The sequence below is a fragment of the Sceloporus occidentalis genome, unplaced genomic scaffold (assembly GCF_023333645.1).
Source record: "Sceloporus occidentalis isolate IW3139 unplaced genomic scaffold, rSceOcc1.0.p SCAF_56, whole genome shotgun sequence".
Lineage (NCBI taxonomy): Eukaryota > Metazoa > Chordata > Lepidosauria > Squamata > Phrynosomatidae > Sceloporus > Sceloporus occidentalis.
In genome coordinates, this window is record NW_028317036.1 from 707709 (window position 1) to 728881 (window position 21173).

Consider the following 21173-nt stretch of genomic DNA (forward strand, 5'->3'; position numbering starts at 1 on the left):
ATCGAGGGCCCTAACGTCCGAGACGCGTTTACAGGAGATGAGGCAGAACAACATCACCAATTTAGCCGACAAATGACGCAAGGACAACTCCGAATTAGAGGGCCAGGAAAGAAACAAATGTAAGACCAAAGCCACATCCCAAGTAGAGGAATACTTGGGCCTAGGCGGGCGAGCGAGTCGAATACCTTTAAGAAGGCGGCAAATTAACGGGTGCTTACCCAGAGGGACCCCGTCCAAGCCAAAATGAGCCGCCGAGATAGCGGAACGATACAAGTTGACCGTCCTGTACGCACGGCCCCGGTCAAACAAAGAGGTGAGGAAAAGAATAGCGGAGGTTAGAGGGGCTGAAAAGGGATCCAAATCCCGTTCCAAGCACCAAGAAGACCAAGCCTGCCAGGCTGCACCATAAGACTTGTGGGTACCTGGCGCCCATGCTCCGGCCAGGAGTCGCTGAGCTGAGACCGAAAGGCTGACGGACTGCCCGGACTCCCGGAGATCAAACAAGCCAGGAGAGAAAGGCTGCCGTCCTGAATCAGCGGGTGAGGAGCCCCCGCAGGATCGAGAAGGAGATGAGTGTGAGAACCGAGCAAACGAGGAACCGCCACCAGAAGGTCCAGAAGACTGGGGAACCAAGACTGGGAAGGCCAGAACGGGACCACTAGCACTACCGAGGCCTGCTGACGGCGGACGTGAAGGAGCGTCCTGGGGATCATAGCAAAAGGGGGAAAGGCGTAATGACGGCCTCCGGACCAATCTTGCAGGAAGGCGTCCACCGCCAGCGCGTCCGGGTCCGGCCGCCAGCTGTAAAAGAGAGGGAGACGGGAATTCAGCCGGGAAGCAAAGAGATCGATGCGGAGCGGACCCCAGAGTTCCATAATAGATGAGAACACCCCCCACTCCAGGGTCCAGTCGCTGGCGTCCGTGAGATAGCGCGAATTCCAATCCGCCACCACGTTGGAAAGACCAGGAAGGTATTCTGCCTGCACCGTGATGTTGCGTTCCAAGCAGAAGGACCACAGATCCTTGGCCAAGTCCGCCAGAGCGGCCGACTGGGTGCCGCCCAGGCAATTGATATACCGCACAGCCGAGACATTGTCCATGCGCAGGCGGATGCAAGAGGTGATGCGATCCTTGGAGAAACTCCGTATGGCAAACGAGCCCGCAAGGAGCTCCAGACAATTGATATGGAGACCCGTCTCCGTCTGAGACCAGGGGCCTCCCGTGGAGATCTCTCCGCATCTCGCGCCCCAGCCTGTCTATGGACAGGTCCGGGGAAGTGCCGAAAATTGCCTTGCCATTCCAAGCGGACATGTTGGCAAGCCACCAACGCAGTTCCGCCAAGGTGTGAGCATCCAGGGTGACGAGGTCCGCATAGGACGCCCCCAAGCGAAGGTGGTGAATCTTGAGGCGCTGAAGAGCCCGATAATGGAGAGGAGCCGGGAAAATCGCTTGAATAGAGGCGGCCAGGAGGCCGATGATGCGGGGCCAGGTGGCGTAGAGAGATCACACGCAATCGCAACACCTTCCGGATTTCCTTTTTGATGGAATGAACCTTGGAGGTCGGGAGACGAAGGACACTCTCCACGGAGTCCACGATGAAACCCAGGAACTCCAAGCGCCTGGACGGAACAAGGTGGGACTTGTCCTTGTTGATGAGGAACCCCAACCGCTGGAGCAACCCTAGCGTCCAGCGGGTGTGCAGGCGCAAAACCTCCTTGTCCTGCGCCATGAGGAGCATATCGTCGAGATAGATGATCAGACGTACGCCCCGGGACCGCAGAAGCGCCACCACAGGCCTGAGAAGCTTGGTGAAGCACCAAGGAGCCGACGAAAGACCAAAAGGCAGGCAAGTGAAACGCCAGGAGACGTTGCGCCAGAAGAAATGGAGAAGGTTCCTGGATTCCTCCGCCACCGGAACCGTGAGGTACGCGTCCTTGAGATCGATTTTGACCATCCAATCGTTGGACAAAAGGAGATCCCGAAGAAGATGGATGCCCTCCATCTTGAAGTGGCGGTATCGGACGAAACCGTTGAGGTGACGGAGGTTGATCACCGGCCGGAGGCCACCACCTTTCTTGTGGACCAGGAAGATATTGCTGTGGAAACCTGGGGTGCCCGGAGGAACCCGTTCGATGGCGTTCTTCTCGGCCAAGGAAAGAATCTCGGCATCCACCAGCTCTGCCTCCTGTTGGGAGAAGCGGAAAGGACTTGGAGGGTAAGACATCTGAGGACAACCCACCAGTTCGATGACATAACCGCTCACCGTCTGCAGCACCCATGCGTCCGAGGTGATGGACTGCCAGACCTGTAAAAAATGGGTGAGTCTGCCCCCGACAGGATAATGGGAAAAAGGGGGAGACGGAAAAGGACTTACCGGAGGGACGTCGAGTGAACTGGGATCCGCGATGACCTCTGGACCGCCACGAGCGTCCGCGTTGGGGAAAAAACGGCTGACGGCTGGTATAGACGTCCTGGAACTGAGGTCTGTAAGACTGGAGCGACGAGTAGGAGCCTCGGCTCGAGCGAGCTGAGCCTGGGAAAGTCCGGCCGGACAGACGGCTCCTGCCTCTGCCAGCCCTGGTAGAAACCCGAGGGTTAAATACCTTCCTCATGGAGGATTGAGCTTTGTCCAGGGCCGTGAAGGCTCCCACGTATCGCCCGAGGTCCTTGATAAAGGAATCCCCGAACAACAGGCCCTGGGCTTCGCTACCCATTTCAGTAAGGGCCAGGTTAGATAACTTGGGCTCAATTTTAAACAAAATGGCCTTACGCCGCTCAATAGACAGGGAGGTGTTTGTGTTGCCAGCAATGCAGATAGCGCGCTGCATCCAACCCCGTAGAACCATCGGGTCCGGAGGGGAGCCTGAAGCCACCCACTCCTCAATGATCTGAAACATCTTGGTCAAGGGACCAAAAATATCCAGGAGCTTGTCCTGAGTGGCCTTAAGGGCTGATTCCAGGCCCTTGCGGGGGTTCCAACCCGATTTAGCCAGAAATTGGACCATTTTCGGGTCCACAACGGGAGTTTCACACACCTTGCCCGGAATAATTGGCCGTGGGCATTCAGCGCGAAGTTTACTACGCGAACTCTTACTGAGGGGCTTGCGCACTCTGGCCTGAAGGTAACGAGCCACATGGTCAGACGGAACCCACTCCGCTGAGCGAGGATGGTGAAGCTCCTCAGGGTCAAAAAATGGTTCCCCAAACTGGTCCAGGACTGCAGAGTCCGGGGATTTAACAAGCTGACCAGTCTGGGAAGAGCTAGCCTGCGCAGCCACTTCGGAAGGGTGAACCGAATCCCCAGTCAACTGATCCTCCATATCGGAATCAGAAGAATCCCAAGCCTCCTCAATAGATTCTGGATCAGAATCAGAAGAACTAGAGGATTGTGCCCTAGCACTCCTCCATTTCCTCGCCTGTTCTGCCCGGCGGGAGAGGGCTCGTTTGCGCTTCGGTGGAACGCTATCTAGGATGGGATTATCCACATCATTCAAAAGGGTTCTGGAGGCAGGCACACCAGTATGGTGTGATTTAAATGCAACCTTTTTCCCAGATGTCTTGTGGGAAGAGTCAGAGGGTGGGTCTGCATTATGGGTAGGAGCAGGCAGAGATTTTTTAATGGCCTGGGTCAGTGAGGCAGACAGAGCTGTAGTCATGGATGACATAGCAGAGGCAATAGCCATAGACACAGAATTATTTAACTCCTGTAGAGGGTCAATAACAGGCACCTCAGCAGTGATATCCTCTCTGGGAGAGGAATCAACATCAGATAACTCCCTAGATGGAGATTGGCGTCCAGCCATAATACTAGGGAGAGCACAAGAAAATCAAGAGGAAAAAACAAGAAATAGGTAATAGGGATATGCCCCTTTAAGAAACAAACGGAAGGAAAATGAAATAAAAAACGGGAATAAACCAGAAGAAATGAAGCAAAGGGCAGGAGAGAATGAATAATAAAACTACCGACGCTCGACCCGAGGCTCCAACACACAACTCCGTCCGAGGACTAGTGAGAAGAAAGCCCGCGAACGAGCGTGGGAGGAGCCAGGGGCAGACGGACCGACGCAGGACCAAAGACAACCACGCCGCCACAACGGGGGAACAAAAGGCCCCGGACGGCGGTATAAATCAGCTGCGACCGCCGAGAGGGGAGAGAAGGAACCCTCTGAACCGGGCCGAACAAACCAGGAGCGAACGGATCGATGCAACACGTCGGAACACTCCCGCACCGCGCACACGGCGGGCGGGAGGAGGGAAGGCAAAAACAGAAAGGAGGGGGAGATGAAAAGACCCCGGACGGCAACGCCGCCGACAGGGACACCCGAGGAACCGGCAAAGGTAAGGGGAAACAGAAAAAACACCAGGAAAAAATCAAATAATAAATAGATAATAAGAACAAATAAATAACGAATAAATTATACACAAAAGTAAGACCCCAGGCCGCGGGCAGCCCAACAAAGGACGGGAAAACGCGGCCTGAGCAGAGAACAGTACAATAAGACAAAAAATAACCATATACAAGAGCATACAATATATAGGGAATACTTATCTGCTGTCTGGGAGCAGCAAAGAAAGAGAGGAGGATTTTGGGATATGTGTCCCCTTTTATGGGATGCATGTCACGTGGGAGGGGTTATTGTTATGTACACTCCTACTTTGTTTGTTCTTATATACTGTTGTTTTTCTTTGCTGCTGTGTGGGAGTAAAGAAAGGGTTAAGCACAATATGAGCCTCCGTGTCTTGATTTAAAATCTGTACTTCTCCACAACTTGTCCCTGACCTGTTTGGAGAGCTTCTCTTGGTCTTCATGGTGGCGCTTGCTCAGTGGTTGTGTTTATCTATCCATCCAGACTTATAAAAGTCTCTTCTGGGGGTGCAGCCTATAATCGGGGTTTAGCTCAGGGATGCGCGATTAGTATCGCCGGGAGACAACCTCTGCTGCCGCCATTTCCGCTGGTGCTTCTCCATCATATAATACATATGCACGCACCACGTTTAAGTTTTTATTTTGTAGAAGTTTAAAAAACAAAAAATAAAATAAAAACATAAATGTGTTTAAAAAAACAAAAAGTATTTACTTTTTTTCTCACATCACAGATTTGGACTATTTTGTGTATGTCTGTGACATGAAATACGAATAAAAATCCATTTTAATCCCAGGTTTTAATGCAACAAAATAGAAAAAAATGCCAAGGAGGGTGAATACATTTACAAGTCGCTGTGCACAACCTCAGAAGTTTGGGGTCACTGTTTTCATGGAAAGCTATGAAAATTCCTAGATGTGTAACATAATTGCAAAAGGGTCATTTAGAACACGAATATCTACATTCTGATCCATAATGGTCAAGGATATAGTGACTCAAAACCTTTGAAGTGGAATGCAGCTACTCACAATCACAAAATTAGAGAAACCGTGCCATTGATGCAAGAAACAGAATTAGCACCAAGTCTGAAAGTATTTCACACTCACTTTGTCATATACATTTTTCTTAACTATACATTAAGTTGGAATCCATTATTAAGTCTTCATATTGTTTATATCCCCAAGCACTACACTAGATGTGTTAGAAATTATGACTGTTTGTGTTCTTGTTAATCTTTTTTCTTAGTTAACTGGGGAGAATTTCCTTTCAGTTGTGGAGTTTATTTAAGCTCAAAGCACATTTTATTATATTATTTCCATATAAGCTTTCTCCGCAGTGTTTTGCGGTGTAAAGTCAGAGTCCGAGCAGTGTTACAGGGATTGATAACTTCTCGCTGTGCACAGGGTCGTGGCCTAACAGCAGGAACACTAATTCAAAAAAATAAAAAATGACCTGGTGGGGCTCTTCATGCTAACGTAACAAATGCTTTATTTACCTTTTTCAGCCACTGCCAAAAAAACTTTTTTTTTTTTTTTTTCCTTTCAGCTGCGTTTTGGGAAGCCTGGGTTTGTTTAATTTCATCAGTAGATTCTTGCTTGTAATTTATGCAATAGTGGTGACAGATGACAATTTTTTTTTAGTGACAGATCTCCAACATAAATATCTTACAACACTTCCTGTTATCTGCTTTCAGGACAATTTAAGCTGTTGGAACAGGACCGAGATATCAAGGAACCAGTGCAGTATTTTAACAGCGTGGAGGAGGTGGCTAAAGCGTTTCCCGAACGGGTGTACGTCATGGAGGAAATAACATTCAACGTTAAGGTAGTAGCCCTTGGGACAATTATTTGTCAGCTCCGATTTCAAAACGTATGTATCATTGTTCACATTAACCCATTTGTTAATACAGGTACGTCCACGAAAGGTATAGCTAATCAACTTTACGATGTTCCTGTACGTCCTTTGTTTTTCACAGCGGCAAGGGCATCTCTCTGGTGCTGAACAGGAGATCAGGCTGTCTATTGCCAACCGATCGTGTAGTGGTGCAAGCACTGGTACACTGGCATTCCCTTCCAGTAGGTGTCACTGCTGATTCCCACTGGAATGTGATTTGGAGGATGGAAGAGACTCAACAGGGTCTGTGTAGACCCTGCCAGGATCTTGATTGTTGTACTTACGCATAGAACACTGTGATCAGCTATGCAAAGCTATGGAGCCCTGCTTGCTGATCACACTGTGATCAGTGCAGGGGAGATTGGGGAGAAGAGAGTGAGAAGCTGTAATGGAACTTTAATGAAATATAAACAATACAGCGATATAACTGTGACGTCACTGGCAAATCTAAAGTGATCTCTATCTGTGTTGCACCGATAAGTGCCAAAAAATCCCTTACATTCCATTGCCCTAGTACTAAATTTAAAAATGATAACCTCCCAACCCCAGAAGTATTAAAAATACTACCCTATACAGTACTATGTAAGTGATGGATGTGGCCCTCTAGAACATACATAAAAAAGTGTGCAGGTTTTTCGAACATAAATTGGGTCATTGTACAATAGGGGCAACTACTGTGCAGAAGAAGTATTTTTTAAAATAGCACATTGCATGTGCTGCTCAGCAACATACTGTATGTTAACAATGTGTACTTAGGTGATATAGTAATCCTATGTCATACTTATGACAAAATGCTGTAATAACGCAAGTTGTATAGTAGTGATGTCATTGCATGCTGTCTGCATCTTTTAATTGGCAAGTGAGAAGTAGGGAAACTTTCTGAGTAGCTCACGACTGCTCTGTTCTCATGTCTCACCAGAGACGGAAAGGCCTATGATAACACTTTTTAATTTGTTCTATCCACTTTAACTCTCAGAACTGAGTGCCAATTATACATCAGCCATTTAACATGTGCAAACCCAATTGCTACTTAATTCATATTTAATTTCTGTTCAAGAGTCAACATGTTAAACGGATATCTAAAAAAAACCCAAACAAAACACTAACATTGTTAAGCAGATTAAAGCAACAATTTTACATTTTGCTTTGGTAGCATAGACGGCTACCAGGAAAGTCTGTCTTAAAAAAATAAGTACATAAAAAAACTAGTTTGGCAAAAAGGTAAGAGCCCTTTGTTTTATATCGTTTGCTACCAGTGCAGTATCTTATTATCTTTCGCATTGGTGCCCAATCTAAAGCAGGAAGAAGTCAGTCTCTGGTCACACAACCCATACAGAAATGAGATCTCATATTTTTGTAGTAAGTTTCTTGCATTCGTTTTGAGAGTGTTTTGAAGCAATATTAATATCTACCAACTTACCATGCAACTATTTAAGGTTTAACTGTTCATGTTCCAGCATATTACTATTAATGTAATTCACACTATCATTACCTAATTTTGCTGTTCTAGTACTTGTTACAGCTTACCTGATACCAGGTACCTCCTTAAGTATACATACATCCCCAGTTTGTATCTAATTATTTTGTCTTGCACTGCTGTTTGTAGGTTATTTATCCCCAGTTTCTTTATGTACTTGTATCTTTGGAAGACTTCAATCTTATACTGTGCAGATGGGCTTCATAAAGAGAGTAATGGTGCCAGTGTTGCGTGCTTTGGCAATACTGAGAACTGTAGGGCGTCTCTGGTGGATGGCGCTAAATACCCTACACAGAAACCATAGAGATGTGCTGATCCTTTAGGCATGGTACATGTCTATGGTATGTTTTCTGTTATGCTTCCAGCCAAGGATAAGGAGGCTAACTTCATGTGTTGCAGGAAAAGGCACAGATGAGACTGCAGCAGCAGAATAGTCTAAATAAAACTTTATGTATTAAAGAACAGATGTAAACGATTCTCATTTCTTATGCTGATTTTATAGAAAACTAATCCTGAAATATCCTGCGCACATTTTTTAAACGTATGTAGGAAGGTAAGACAGAACATGCAGCTTATATATTAAGTTCAGCGTGGGAGACTTACGTGCGGGTAGCTTGATGCAAAGCCATTAGTCAGTAGCAGATACGTCTGTACCTGAACAGTGTGGATCTCATTGTGTGTGACTGAATCCTGTAGTGCACTGTAGTAGAGCTCTTTGAATCCAACATTCCCCACAAGACTCCAATGTACAACTGGAAATCGAATTAAGTCATAATGTATCAATTGTTACAAATGAACATTGTCTTAGAGTACTCAATTCCATTGTTAAATGACTTGCCCAAACCAAAACTCAATAACTAAAGGAAAGTCAGGTTAATACACACTCCATGTAGTACTTAATGCATAAGGAAACTGGTTTATCACGATGTTTTTTCATTGATTATAGAACTCATCTAGGATTGCATTGATTTTATGTATAATTAGTGTTATGTAACATTCTATTACAATCTACCAAGAGGTTGAGGAGGGATGAGTAAGACTGAGCCTTGGTCCCGCTGTCAGACGTCTCCCACCATACCTCCTGTTATTCAGTTAAACATATGTGTAGTAATACTTATTTCAGGGCTCGGCAAACCCCAGGTCGCCATGGCAACTAGAAATCGCATTTGGTGTGTTGTGTAAATGTATAGTCAGTATGTTATTGTTGTGCCACATTCAGTGTCTATGTGTATATAGTGTTAGTGTGTTCTGCATATGTCTAGTGTTAGCCGGCGTGGGTGTATAGTGTGGTGCTAGAGCATATGGTGGCGTTTGTTACAATATGGCATTAACATGAGTGTATAGGTTAGTATATAGTGTTTCGTGTATGTGTTACTGTAATGTGTTAGCGTGTGTAAGTGTATGGCAAAGCTCGACAAACCAGTGCCATTAGGCTATTTATATTTAAAGTGAATTACTTGCCAACATTATAACTGTGCAGTGTATGGGCATGACACTATAGAGCTCACATGACTTCACAATGGGGACCTACAAGCCTTGGCCACTATTGTCATTTGGAAAAGTGCCAAGTAGTAATTTATCAGCCAGTGGCAGTGCTTTTGATATGCTTGGCAGGTGTGTATAAAACATGTATAATTACAAGAAAAACATAGCAAGGTTATGCCAAACATTCTCGTATGACCTGGTTCAGAGTTGATTTATGCATTATGTAATGGTTTTTTTTAAGGGTTGCAGATCTATACCTGTTCTGTATGCTTTCAACAGATTGAAACCGTCATAGCCCTGTGGTAACCGATCAATGAGAATTAATTTGCACAAGCTCTAGGCCGGGCACGGCGTGAGCGAAGGCTGAGTAACCAGTCGGCAAAATTTTGGTCTACATCAACCAGGCATCAGAAGATTTGTGCTGCTAGAAACGTGGGGTACATTCCTTAAAGTATTGCAGTCATTTCTTATAAGGTGTCCTTTGCTTGGCTTACGGACTGGGATCGTCTACGACAGGCCAACATCATAATTTTGGTATATGCCAGTATATAGATTTCCTGTCTGGCAGATGTGAACTCTTCACTTTTAACCTGAAGGGGCAGTGAAACATTGTCACGTCCCAGAAAAATTCTGTACAAATCTTTCCATTTAAAAAAGTGACGTTGTGACCAACCTCCTCTCACAACTTCAAACGGTACAAATTTTCTGCAATGTCTTAGAGACGTTGCTTTACCAAGACATTTCACGAGACTGTAGCACACCACTTAAAAGATATTTCCTTCTGTTTCTATCCTGATTGTAACTTTTTGAGTTATTCGGGACAAATAGATTTGGGTGGGAGGTATGCTTTTACCAGGTTTCTATCAACCCCGTATCCCCTGATATCTGATATCCTTTATGTCACATATATTCATAACTCGTATCGGGTTTGGTTAAAGCCTAACCCACAGAAAGTTGTGTTTGGAAGCGTAGTGTAGGCCACCCAGGCCACCGCAGTCCAGGGATAATACTGCTGCTTTACAAGTGCATTTTTATTAATGGATGACATAATAGATTTTTGAAATTGCAAAAAGTATTGCAGAAGAGACTTGCTCTGTATATTTTGTGTATATTCAACCTACAAACAGCTTTACAATGTAATCGGGACTTAAAAGGGATATGAAAATTCACTGTCCATTGCAAATATAAAACAGATCCACAAAGTTGTGCCTCACATGAACTATTGAACTGCGCATCGCGCAGACGTCCACCGGCTGCCCCCCCTTGACACCAAGGAGTCTGGATCACGGGGGACAAGTCTAGGGATGCATCAGTAAGTTGGGGGGGGGTATAAAGCATATCGGGGGGGGCAGAGTGGCACATAGGGGTATAAGGCATATCAGGGGGGGGGTATGTTGAAGCCTATTGAGGCTTGCATTCTTTAATTATTATTTTACTTATTTAACTCCTCCCCCCCAGGTGCCTGTACTGAAACCAGGAAGTGTAAGCAGGAAGCATACTCCCAGCACATGAGCCATAGCACTCCCAATGCAATCAGTGGCATCAGCAGTAGCTAATCGTACGATGCTAGCCATCGGCATTCACATAGCGTACATGTGACTAGCTGGTTTCATATTAATTGCAGATTGGCATCAATAAGGCAAATAGGGCTGGAATGTTCTACAATCAATTCTCTGATCCAAATTTTAAGATGTTTGGGGGTTTATTTGTTATATGAATTTAAAATCATTCCATTGAGCATAGAAGTGTAAGAGAACTGGTTTGAGCAATGTGACTAAAAAGCAAAATAAAAGCTCACTGAATACAATTAAAACAAGTTTCCTAATAAAAAAAAAAAAAAAAGTCAGATGCCGCTATTTTTTTGCCTGACGTCAAACAGTCTAGCTGCCACGGAAACAGAGAGAATTTCTGTAAACTTTAATTCAGAACAAGGTAATCAGAGAAGAAAACATTCTTGTTATTTCACTCGTTGGTGGAAGAACACCCAGCATATGAAATTACACACCACGGGCGATTGGGAAATGATGGCATTCATGTTATAGAGGATTTAGGAAGTTCAAAGTATGTGGGAAATTTGGAAGTTGCATTCTTCAGCCTGTAGGCGAAAATAATACCGTATTTGCTCGATTATAAGACGACCCTGATTATAAGACGACCCCCCCAAAATCTGAATATTAACTTAGGAAAAAAAGAAAAAGCCTGAATATAAGACGACCCTAAAGGAAAAAAGTTTTACCAGTAAATGTTAATTCATGTAAACTATTTTTTTTAATAAAAGCTATGATTGAGAAAAATATTTTTTTTGTTTTTATTTCTTGTATTTTCCAACCTGTCCCCCAGTTACGCACATCTGCCCCCAGGCTTGCCACTCCAATATGGCACTGTGGCCCATGATATGCCTTTTAACCCTCTATATGCCACTGTGCCCCATGGTATGCCTTTTGACCCCCTATGTGCCACTCTGCCTCCAGAAATGCCTTATACCCCTATATGCCACTCTGCCTCCAGAAATGCCTTATACCCCTATATCCCATTCTGGCATTTAGGGGGTTAAAATGCATATTATGGGGCAGAGTGGCATATAGGGAGGTATAAGGCATTTCAGGAGGCAGAGTGGCATTAAGGGAGTTAAAAGGCATTGTATAGAGCACTCTGCCTCCAGAAATGCCTTATACCCCTATATGCCACTCTGGCATTTAGGGGGTTAAAATGCATATTATGGGGCAGAGTGGCATATAGGTGTATAAGGCATTTCAGGAGGCAGAGTGCTCTATTAAATGCCCCCTTAACGCCACTCCAGAAATGCCCTATGCCCCCATTTAACACACACACACACACACACACACACACACACACACACACACACCCTATACCCCCATTTAACTAACACACACACACACTCTCCCCTCCCCTCTCCTCTCAGCCCTCTCTTACCGGTGCTTCCAGCCGGGGCAGCGGGTTGACGTCGCCTTCTGCTGCAGCCGGAAGGAGGTGGAGTTGGCAGCGGGGGTTTGTCTGCGTCCGTCGCGTATACTTTCCCCGGCTGTCAGAGATCAGAGTTCCCCGCACCGGTGCGGGGAACTCTGATCTCTGACAGTCGGGGAAGGTTTGCGCGACGGACGCAGACAACCCCCGCTGCTAGCCACACCTCCTTCCGGCTGCAGCGGACGTTGTCTACGCGGATCGCGTAGACGTCAACCCGCTGCCCTGGCAATACAGCAGGAAGCACCGGTAAGTGTGTGTATGATGGGGGGGGGTGAGACAGGAGGATCCAGGTCCCCTGCAGCGGTGCGGGGGATCTGGATCTTAGTCTCCTAATCAGACTCTATTTGAGGTCTGATTAGAAGACGACCCCGATTAGAAGACGAGGGGTATTTTTCAGAGCATTTGCTCTGAAAAAAACCTCGTCTTATAATCGAGCAAATACGGTAATTTACTAATAAAGTCCCTAAGAAGTACGTTGTGCACCCTTTTTTGTGATTGGTGCAGATCACTATGGTCAAGGTTTCAAGCCGGGTGTGTGCATGGGTGTATGTATTTGTCTATGTACACATTGGCAAGCAGGGAGATGTTAGGCTAGCAGCTGGGGGATTCTGTATTTGCAAGGGGTATGAAATAAAGATTTAAAGGGACACATCTGTCATAAGTGCATATGATAGCTGGATTGTACCTTTAAGGTTCAGAAAACAAAATTAATATATTATATATACACACACACACCAGAGATGAAATATCAGGATTAGGCTACATGTTATATATTCAATACACAAATATTTATATCTATAGAAAAATACTCAAAAGAACACAGCCACCAATGTCTGTGGATAACTTTCCAAAGGAAGGAGAAGAACACATAGGGGAAGGATGAGGGCAACACTAATCCAAACTTAAATTTTAAAGATTGTGACTTAATTTAGATCTTGTTTTTAGGTACATCAGCTTCCCATCAGATGCTCTTTGCCTCCTGGCAATCCATTCTCCTCTACATTCAGGGTTCTTGATTGAACCCCGTTGGTAACCATCGGCACACTAACCTGCTGAACACACTAACATGGTGTAAAGGAACTAGGGCTGCAACTAACGATTATTTTAATAATCGATTAGTTGGCCGATTATTTTTTCGATTAATCGGATAAATTTTTTTTAATAAAAAACGTACAATTTACACTTTCATCTCTTTACTGCAATGGCCTCTCTCTATTCACCTTCTTATTTTACTGACATAATAATAAAAGCTACAAGAACCCAAACACAGTGTTTCTCAAACTAGGTTTTAATACAAAGTTATTAGTAAATATTAATTCATATGTAAACTATTTTTCATATTTAATAAAAACTGAGGAAAAAAGCCTTGTTTATATTTTCTTTTATTTACCAAACTGCCCCCAGTTATGCACATCTGACCCCCAGCTTGCCACTCTGCCCCATATATGCCTTATACCTCTTATATGCCAGAGATTCCACTGTGCCCCCAATATGCCTTATACTCCTTATATGCCAGTGATATGCAACTGAGCCCCCTGATATACCTTTTACCCCAAGATATGTCTTATGCCCCCCTGATATGCCTAATATTGATATGCCTTATACCCCCTATATGCCCTGAAATTAATAATACCCCCCCATACACCACTATAACTCACCCATACACCACTATGGCTCCTCCCCCTCCAATACACCTTTGCCTCCTCCCCCCCTCCCATACACCACTTTGCCTCCTCCCCCCCTCCCATACACCATTTTGCCTCCTCCCCCCTCCCATACACCACTTTGCCTCCCCCCTCCCATACTCCACTCTGCCTCCTGTCAGCAACGGAGGTTCACAAGACACCAGGGAGCCGGGTAGAGAGGCAGAGGGGCGTATGGGAGGGGGAGGAGCCAGAGTGGTGTATGGGAGGGTGGCTCCTATACACCCCTCTGACTCCTCCCCCCTCCCATACATCACTCTGCCTCTCTACCCGGCTTCGTTGCTGACAGGCACTTTCACTGCAGCTTCAAAGAAGCCTCAGCGTAAGTGAAGGGCAGTAACGGAGGCTGTCTGTGCGATGAGGATGATTCTCTGTCAGCCGGTGGGGGTCTGCGCGATGCGCACAGACAGCCTCCGTTACTGCCCTTCACTTACGCTGAGGCTTCTATGAAGCTGCAGTGAAAGTGCCTGTCAGCAACGGAGGTTCACAAAACACCAGGGAGTCGGGAGAGAGGCAGAGTGATGTATGGGAGGGTGAGAGAGACGGAAGTGAGAGATCAGCCGACAGTGAGGGGAATCCAGGTCCCCTGCAGCGTTGCGGGGGATCTGGATTCTAGTGTTATAATCCGATCTCTGTTTGAGGTCGGATTATATAAGGAGAGGAGTTTTTCAGAGCATTTGCTCTGAAAAAAACCTCTTTATAATCGATAAAAATCGATTCGACTAATCGATAATGAAAATCGTTGACAATTTTCATTATCGATTAGTTGTTTCAGCCCTAAAAGAAACAATGCAATACTGGGCTACTGCTAGCAGCTGAAAGAAATAGGAGTTAATTATGGCTCACCCTCCGTGTTTGGTGGAACGCTTTTCTGATTAGGGCGCAAATCTCATAAATTTGTGCTGGTTTGCCACCCATTATCTTGTTTCTGTACAGACTTCGTTATTTGACATCGTCACTGTTGGATTGCAAATAAAAATTATGTGGATTGCAATACGTCACCTGAAGAATGGTGATGCTGGGAGGATTGTTACAACTGGAAACAGTCATTTTTTCAAAAGGGTAATGAGGCTTTTTTTCCAGCCTAAAAATAACCGTCCCAAATAGCATCCACATGATCAATAAGTTCATGCATAATTTGTGCTGCATCAACCAATCGTAAAACCACATAATGGAATTTGCAGACTATTATTATAGACCCAAATATGTTACATTTTGAAGGAGAATGAGCCTGTAACACAATATTTGTATTTGTTCGCAAAAATGTGTAAAATAGTAACTGTCTGCAATACTAGTTATCTAACACTTCTGTCACCTATGGTGTTGGGGTGGGTAACCCATTCAGTGTAGATGGCTAGAAATGAGAGGCCATTTTCAGTCATTTATGGTGTATCTGGTTGTCTACTGTGTGCAGATGTTTTGCCGCAGAGCTGACGTGTCGAAGTTCTGTCCTGCACTTTGTTTTAATGTTTTTCTAACAGTTTCTCATGTCAGCTGCTTCCTATATAACTTGTATGGAGCATCTCTCCCTCTGTGCTCTTATGTGTTTATCTATATATAATATCTGACTAGACAGATAGATATTATACATAGATAGATATTCTGAACCAGTCCTCCCAGGTAAATCTAATCCACAAGCGCGATATACGTGACAGCAATGGGTTTTGACTAACTACATCAGGTCCTCCAAATACATAGTGTCTCCAAAGTTGAACTTTTCATTTTTATCCATTTATTTTCCTTTTTGTATTCTAAACAATAAAAGGTGAATAAAAACAGTTCATGTTGATGAAAGTAATGTTTTTCTAAATCGTTTAACTTGTTACTGTTTCTGTTTAAAAAATGAAACAGAAAAAAAGTTTCTTATTCAACTGGATATGTTTAAAAAATACATAATAATAATGTATTTCCAGTTGAACAATATTTAACAAAGAAATACAATTACAAAAAAACAGCCAATGAATAAGGGAGGATCATGTACATTCTAGGAAACCTGTTTTATACACAAAAAAAATAGTAAATGAAAATGCTTTAAGAAAATATGCCGAAATCGTAACAGTATTTATCGTTTTGTTTCTGTACTGATCTTCTTAAAAATTTGGGAGCTTTATTTGCAAGGTTCCTTTGTGCTGCAGATGTGTTTATAAAGTGTTGGTAACGGAGAAATAGTTTTCTGGATGAGGTCGGTCGTTTATAATGCTGGGTGTTAATAAGAGCAATAATACATTGACAGCTTCCTGGATTGGTGTGTAGGAAGCGATTAGATGTGTTTAGATAACACCAAATGTGAATGGCTTCCTTTCAGGAAACACTGAGACGTCACAAAGCCATGCTTGCAGATTTAACATTACTCCTGGCCCCAGTTCTTGTTGGCAGATTATTTCAAACCCTGGACTGGCATGAGTGAAAGGGCAAGCTAAAATTCTTATTCATGTGCCATCTCGCTCACTTAACTGACCATTACAGGAGGCCCAGGCTGGCCCTGCATAATGCATAGCTAAATGTAACATGGCTTTAAACACATCTTCCAATATTATGTTTCTACGTACCTTCTAACAGTACAAAATGTTCACTATTCTCCAATGCATTTCCTGCCTATCTTTGGAATCATCTTTTATTTTATGTGACGCTAATCACATAGGGGGAATTCTGCCGAAATATATAAATTGACAAGAGACTGCAAGGCCGTCGTATAGATAGAACAAGGTTTTAAAGCTGTGACTATAATACTACAAAATATTCTTAGGTCCCCTAAGTAATAACTGAAAATGTTTATTTAAAATAAATCTACTGTAGCAAAAAGTATAGTTTTGAGTAACTTACTTTAAATGATTTCCACAAACTTCTGGTACTGGGGTAAAATGCAGCTTGCTCTTTTTTCACTTGGTCGAGGTATGTCCTTACTTAGGGCCTTGGCCCCTCCATTGGCAGACTGAATAAATAATAGCACTACACGTCCCTTTTTGCGGTTTCATTTTGGGGATATTTTGCTACTGTACACGTTAAATACGAGCCATGTTCCTGTTTTATGTGTGTAATTTCAGATTGTTTTCAAAAGTTGCTATACTATGTTGTGAATGCATAATGTTCCGCTGAACGTAACAGAAGTAATAAGACACTTTCTGTGCATTGCAGGTGGCCTCTGGAGAGTGCAACGAAGACACAGAAGTGTATAATATCACACTATGTACCGGAGATGAGCTGACACTAATGGGGCAGGCTGAAATCCTTTATGCAAAAACATCCAAGGAAAAGTCACGTCTGAACACAATTTTTAAGAAAATTGGAAAATTGAATTCCATCAGCAAGTTAGGTAAAGGCAAAATGCCATGTCTGATATGCATGAATCATAGAACTAATGAAAGCATCAGCCTTCCTTTTCAGTGTAAAGGGAGATTCAGCACACGCAGCCCTCTGGAGATTCAAATGCAGGAAGGAGAACATACAATTCGCAACATTGTCGAGAAAACCAGATTGCCGGTAAATGTGACCGTGCCTATCCCACCTCCGCGTAACCCATATGATCTGCATTTCATACGAGAGGGACATCGGTATAAGCTTGTTAACATTCAGACCAAGACTGTTGTGGTTTGCTGCGTATTGCGTGCCAACAAAATCATCCCCATGCATTTCCCATTACATTTGTCCGTTCCAAAATTTAGCCTTCCGGACAACCCGGTGAAAGGAGAAGCTTGGCAAGATTCTGTGGTGCAGCACTGGTACAATATATGCCAGGAACAGTTCGATATAGAAGAGTATTCCCGGGCAGTAAGAGACGTGAAAGCGGATTGGAATGAAGAATGTAAAAGCCCTAAAAAGAACTGGTGTGCTGGCCATAGCCACATACCAAGTTCTCTTAGTTATGCACGTGATGAACTGACACAGTCTTTCCATAGGCTTTCAGTCTGTGTGTATGGAAATAACCTTCATGGGAACAGTGAGGTGAATTTACAAGGCTATAGAGACCTTTCTGGCGACTGGGCTGGGTTTCCTCAAGATTCCCCACAGTATCATGATTCAGGTGATAGTGGATGCGATTACCTTTTTCCAGAACCCAGTGAAGAATCAACATGTCTACCAGCCAAGCCAGAACTACCTTATGAGGAGCTCTGGCGAGAACAAGTATCTGTCAAGAAGGTAGGGCAGCCTCTCACCCGTTCACAAAGTGACAAGAACAAGTGTGACTCATTTAGAGTTTCACAGCCCAAGGGTGGCACATCCTCGCTCTCCTCTCCGGGATCTCTACCGACAACCAAGTGTCCAGAAGTATCTCCACCTCCAGTGCCTCCAAAATCTGAAGCTGTAAGTTGTTTTTGTTTTTTACATCTGTACAAATGGCCTACATACTATTCATTCACATTGGTACTAATAGATGTACTGCAGAAAATGTGAATAAATGTAATGCTTGTATCGTATCCAACATCATACAATTTATGCAGGCAAATATCACATCCCAAATAGGTTGTGTATTAAGTGGCCCATTATGTGATGAAATAAAATAGAAATGGATGTGTTATAAAATGTAGCATGATTGAGCAGAGCCAAACTGTACATTAGGGCTGCAACAACTAATCGATAAAATCGATAATAATCGATAATGAAAATCGTTGCCAACGAATTTCATTATCGATTAGTTGAATCGATTTTTATCGATTATAAAATGAGGGTTTTTTCAGAGCAAAATACCCCTCATTATATAATCCGTTTAGTCTGACTCACAGCAGCAGCTCCTACTTACCAGCCCCTCCCTGTAATCACTGTGACAACTGGCCCCGCCCCCTTCCTTCTCCCAGAAGGCCAGAACCACATGGCTGTGACACTCATCTAACTGTAAGTATAAAATTAATATTTGGGCTGCTGAAAGTTAGGGGAGGTGGGGTTTAATTTAGGGGCAGTTATGGTTAATGGGGTGTTTAGGGTTAATTTAGGGGAAGTTATGGTTAATGGGGTGTTTAGGGTTAATTTAGGGGCAGTTATGGTTAATGGGGTGTTTAGGGTTAATATAGGAGCAGCTGTGGTTAATGGGGTGTTTGGGGTTAATTTGAGGCAGTTGTGGTTAATGGGGTGTTTAGGGTTAATTTAGGGGCTGTTGTGGTTGATGGGGGTCTTTAGGGTTAATTTAGGGGATGCTGTGGTTAATGGGGTGTTTAGGGTTAATTTAGGGTAGTTGTGTTTGATGGGGTATTTAGAGTTAATTTAGGGGTAGTTATGGTTAATAGGGTGTTTAGTGTTAATTTAATGATGAGGACTGAGGGTTAATTTAATAAAGTTAACTTAAGGCGCAGTTAGAGGTAAAGGGGGGCAGACTAAGGGGAATCTAAATCCTGGGGGCAGTGAAGATAAACCCTGTATTTATTTATAAAAGTATGGTGTCAGTGTGATGCGAACAGGTCTGTGACTCTGAGGGGACTATGAGATATCTGGGGGTATAAGGCATATCTGGGGAGGATGGATTGACATATCTGGGGGTATAAGGCATATACTATATATAAGGCATATGTGGGGAGGGCAGCGTGGCATGTCTGGGAGGCAGTGTGGCATGTCTGGGGAGGATGGAGTGGTGTATCAGGGGGTATAAGGCGTATCAGGCACAGTGGCATATGTGGGGGTAGAGTGGAGTGGAATATGTGAGAGGCAGCGTGGCATATGTGGGAGGCAGCGTGGAGTGGCATATGTGGGAGGCAGCGTGGAGTGGCATATGTGGGAGGCAGCATGGAGTGGAATATGTGGGAGGCAGCGTGGCATATGTGGGAGGCAGCGTGGAGTGGCATATGTGGGAGGCAGGGTGGAGTGGAATATGTGGGAGGCAGCGTGGAGTGGAATATGTGGGACGCAGCGTGGAGTGGTATATGTGGGAGGCAGCGTGGAGTGGCATATGTGGGAGGCAGCGTGGAGCGGCATATGTGGGAGGCAGCGTGGAGCGGTATATGTGGAAGGCAGCGTGGAGTGGTGTATGTGGGAGGCAGTGTGGAGTGGCATATGTGGAAGGCAGCGTGGAGTGGCATATGTGGGAGGCAGCGTGGAGTGGTATATGTGGGAGGCAGCGTGGAGTGGTATATGTGGGAGGCAGCGTGGAGTGGTATATGTGGGAGGCAGTGTGGAGTGGCATGTCTGGGAGGCAGCGTGGCAAGCCTGTGCTCAAATGTGCATAAATTGGGGGGGCTGGTTGGGAAATAAAGACAAGAAATGCATTTTATCAGTTTTTTTTTTATTCTGCGTTTGTATTTAACATCATTTGTTTATTAAATTATTTTAAATAAATGAAAAATGTACATTCATTTTTTTATCCGATTAATCGAAAAAATAATCGGCCAACTAATCGATTATGAAAATAATCGTTAGTTGCAGCCCTACTGTTCATTATATACTAATGTCCTGCTCACCCTTTGTACAATGCTGCAGAGTAAGATGGTGTTATTAGTCAATCAATAGTAAATGCCACCCCGGCCTTTAACTTGTCATAACAGACAAATTAAAAACAAATTTTTCAATACAAATTAAAATAAGCAATAGGTTTGCATTATAAATCCAGTGTGTGTGTGTGTGTGTGTGTGTGTGTGTCTGTGTGCGTGCGTGCGTGCGTGCCAGGATAGGTCATCTTACCTTCTATGTCCCAGATAACTTTTTTCTGAAAATAATTCCTTCAAGTTAGTTATAGGTAGTTTAAATAAGTAATCCTCACACCAATTATAAGTAACCATAGCTGTGAGAAACTGACTTTACCGTTTAACATGTACTATGTTGCAAGGCTTGGGATCCTTTATATGATTATAATGGGGATCTCTAAACCTTTAGGCTTTATTTTCTCGTTAAAAAAGGAGTTTGCCACAATCTGTTCCTCCGCTACCTCAAACTGAGCCCCTGGGTTGCTAGGCAAAAAGAAACAATAGCAACTCTTGTCTTGGGGTTCCGGCACTCCTCATGTGTTGGTGCCATCTGCTGGTTAAATAAGAGCCTGTTCTATATCTGAGCTTTATGAATCTGTCACTGAGCATCAGGCTCTTAAATTAAGCCATTATAGGCAAAATCAAGGATATAGGATCACAAATCAGATAACCAGATCAACAACGTCACTTTTATCAGTTATCAAATAAAAATGGATTGTGCATATAGAATAATATAATAGTTTGTGCTTGATAGCCTAGGAATGCCCATACTGGGAATTGCAGCATTTTTGATTTTGATTGTTTTTAGTTGGTAAAAATTATGTGATGCCTGTCATTGTTGGCGCTGTATAAATAAAAGATAATAATAATAGTCTTGTAT

At 44.0% G+C, this 21173-nt stretch overlaps 1 protein-coding gene across 1 annotated transcript in view; it reads left to right on the forward strand.

Annotated features, from left to right (window-relative positions):
• LOC149287788 (GRB2-associated and regulator of MAPK protein-like) overlaps positions 1–21173 on the forward strand; it is a 67783-nt gene that overhangs the window by 39315 nt on the left and 7295 nt on the right. Inside the window, exons 3-4 of the mRNA XM_089492467.1 lie at positions 6058–6188; positions 17043–18209. Of these exons, the coding sequence (XP_089348593.1) occupies positions 6058–6188; positions 17043–18209 (1298 nt within the window). The remainder of the gene's footprint in view (positions 1–6057; positions 6189–17042; positions 18210–21173) is intronic.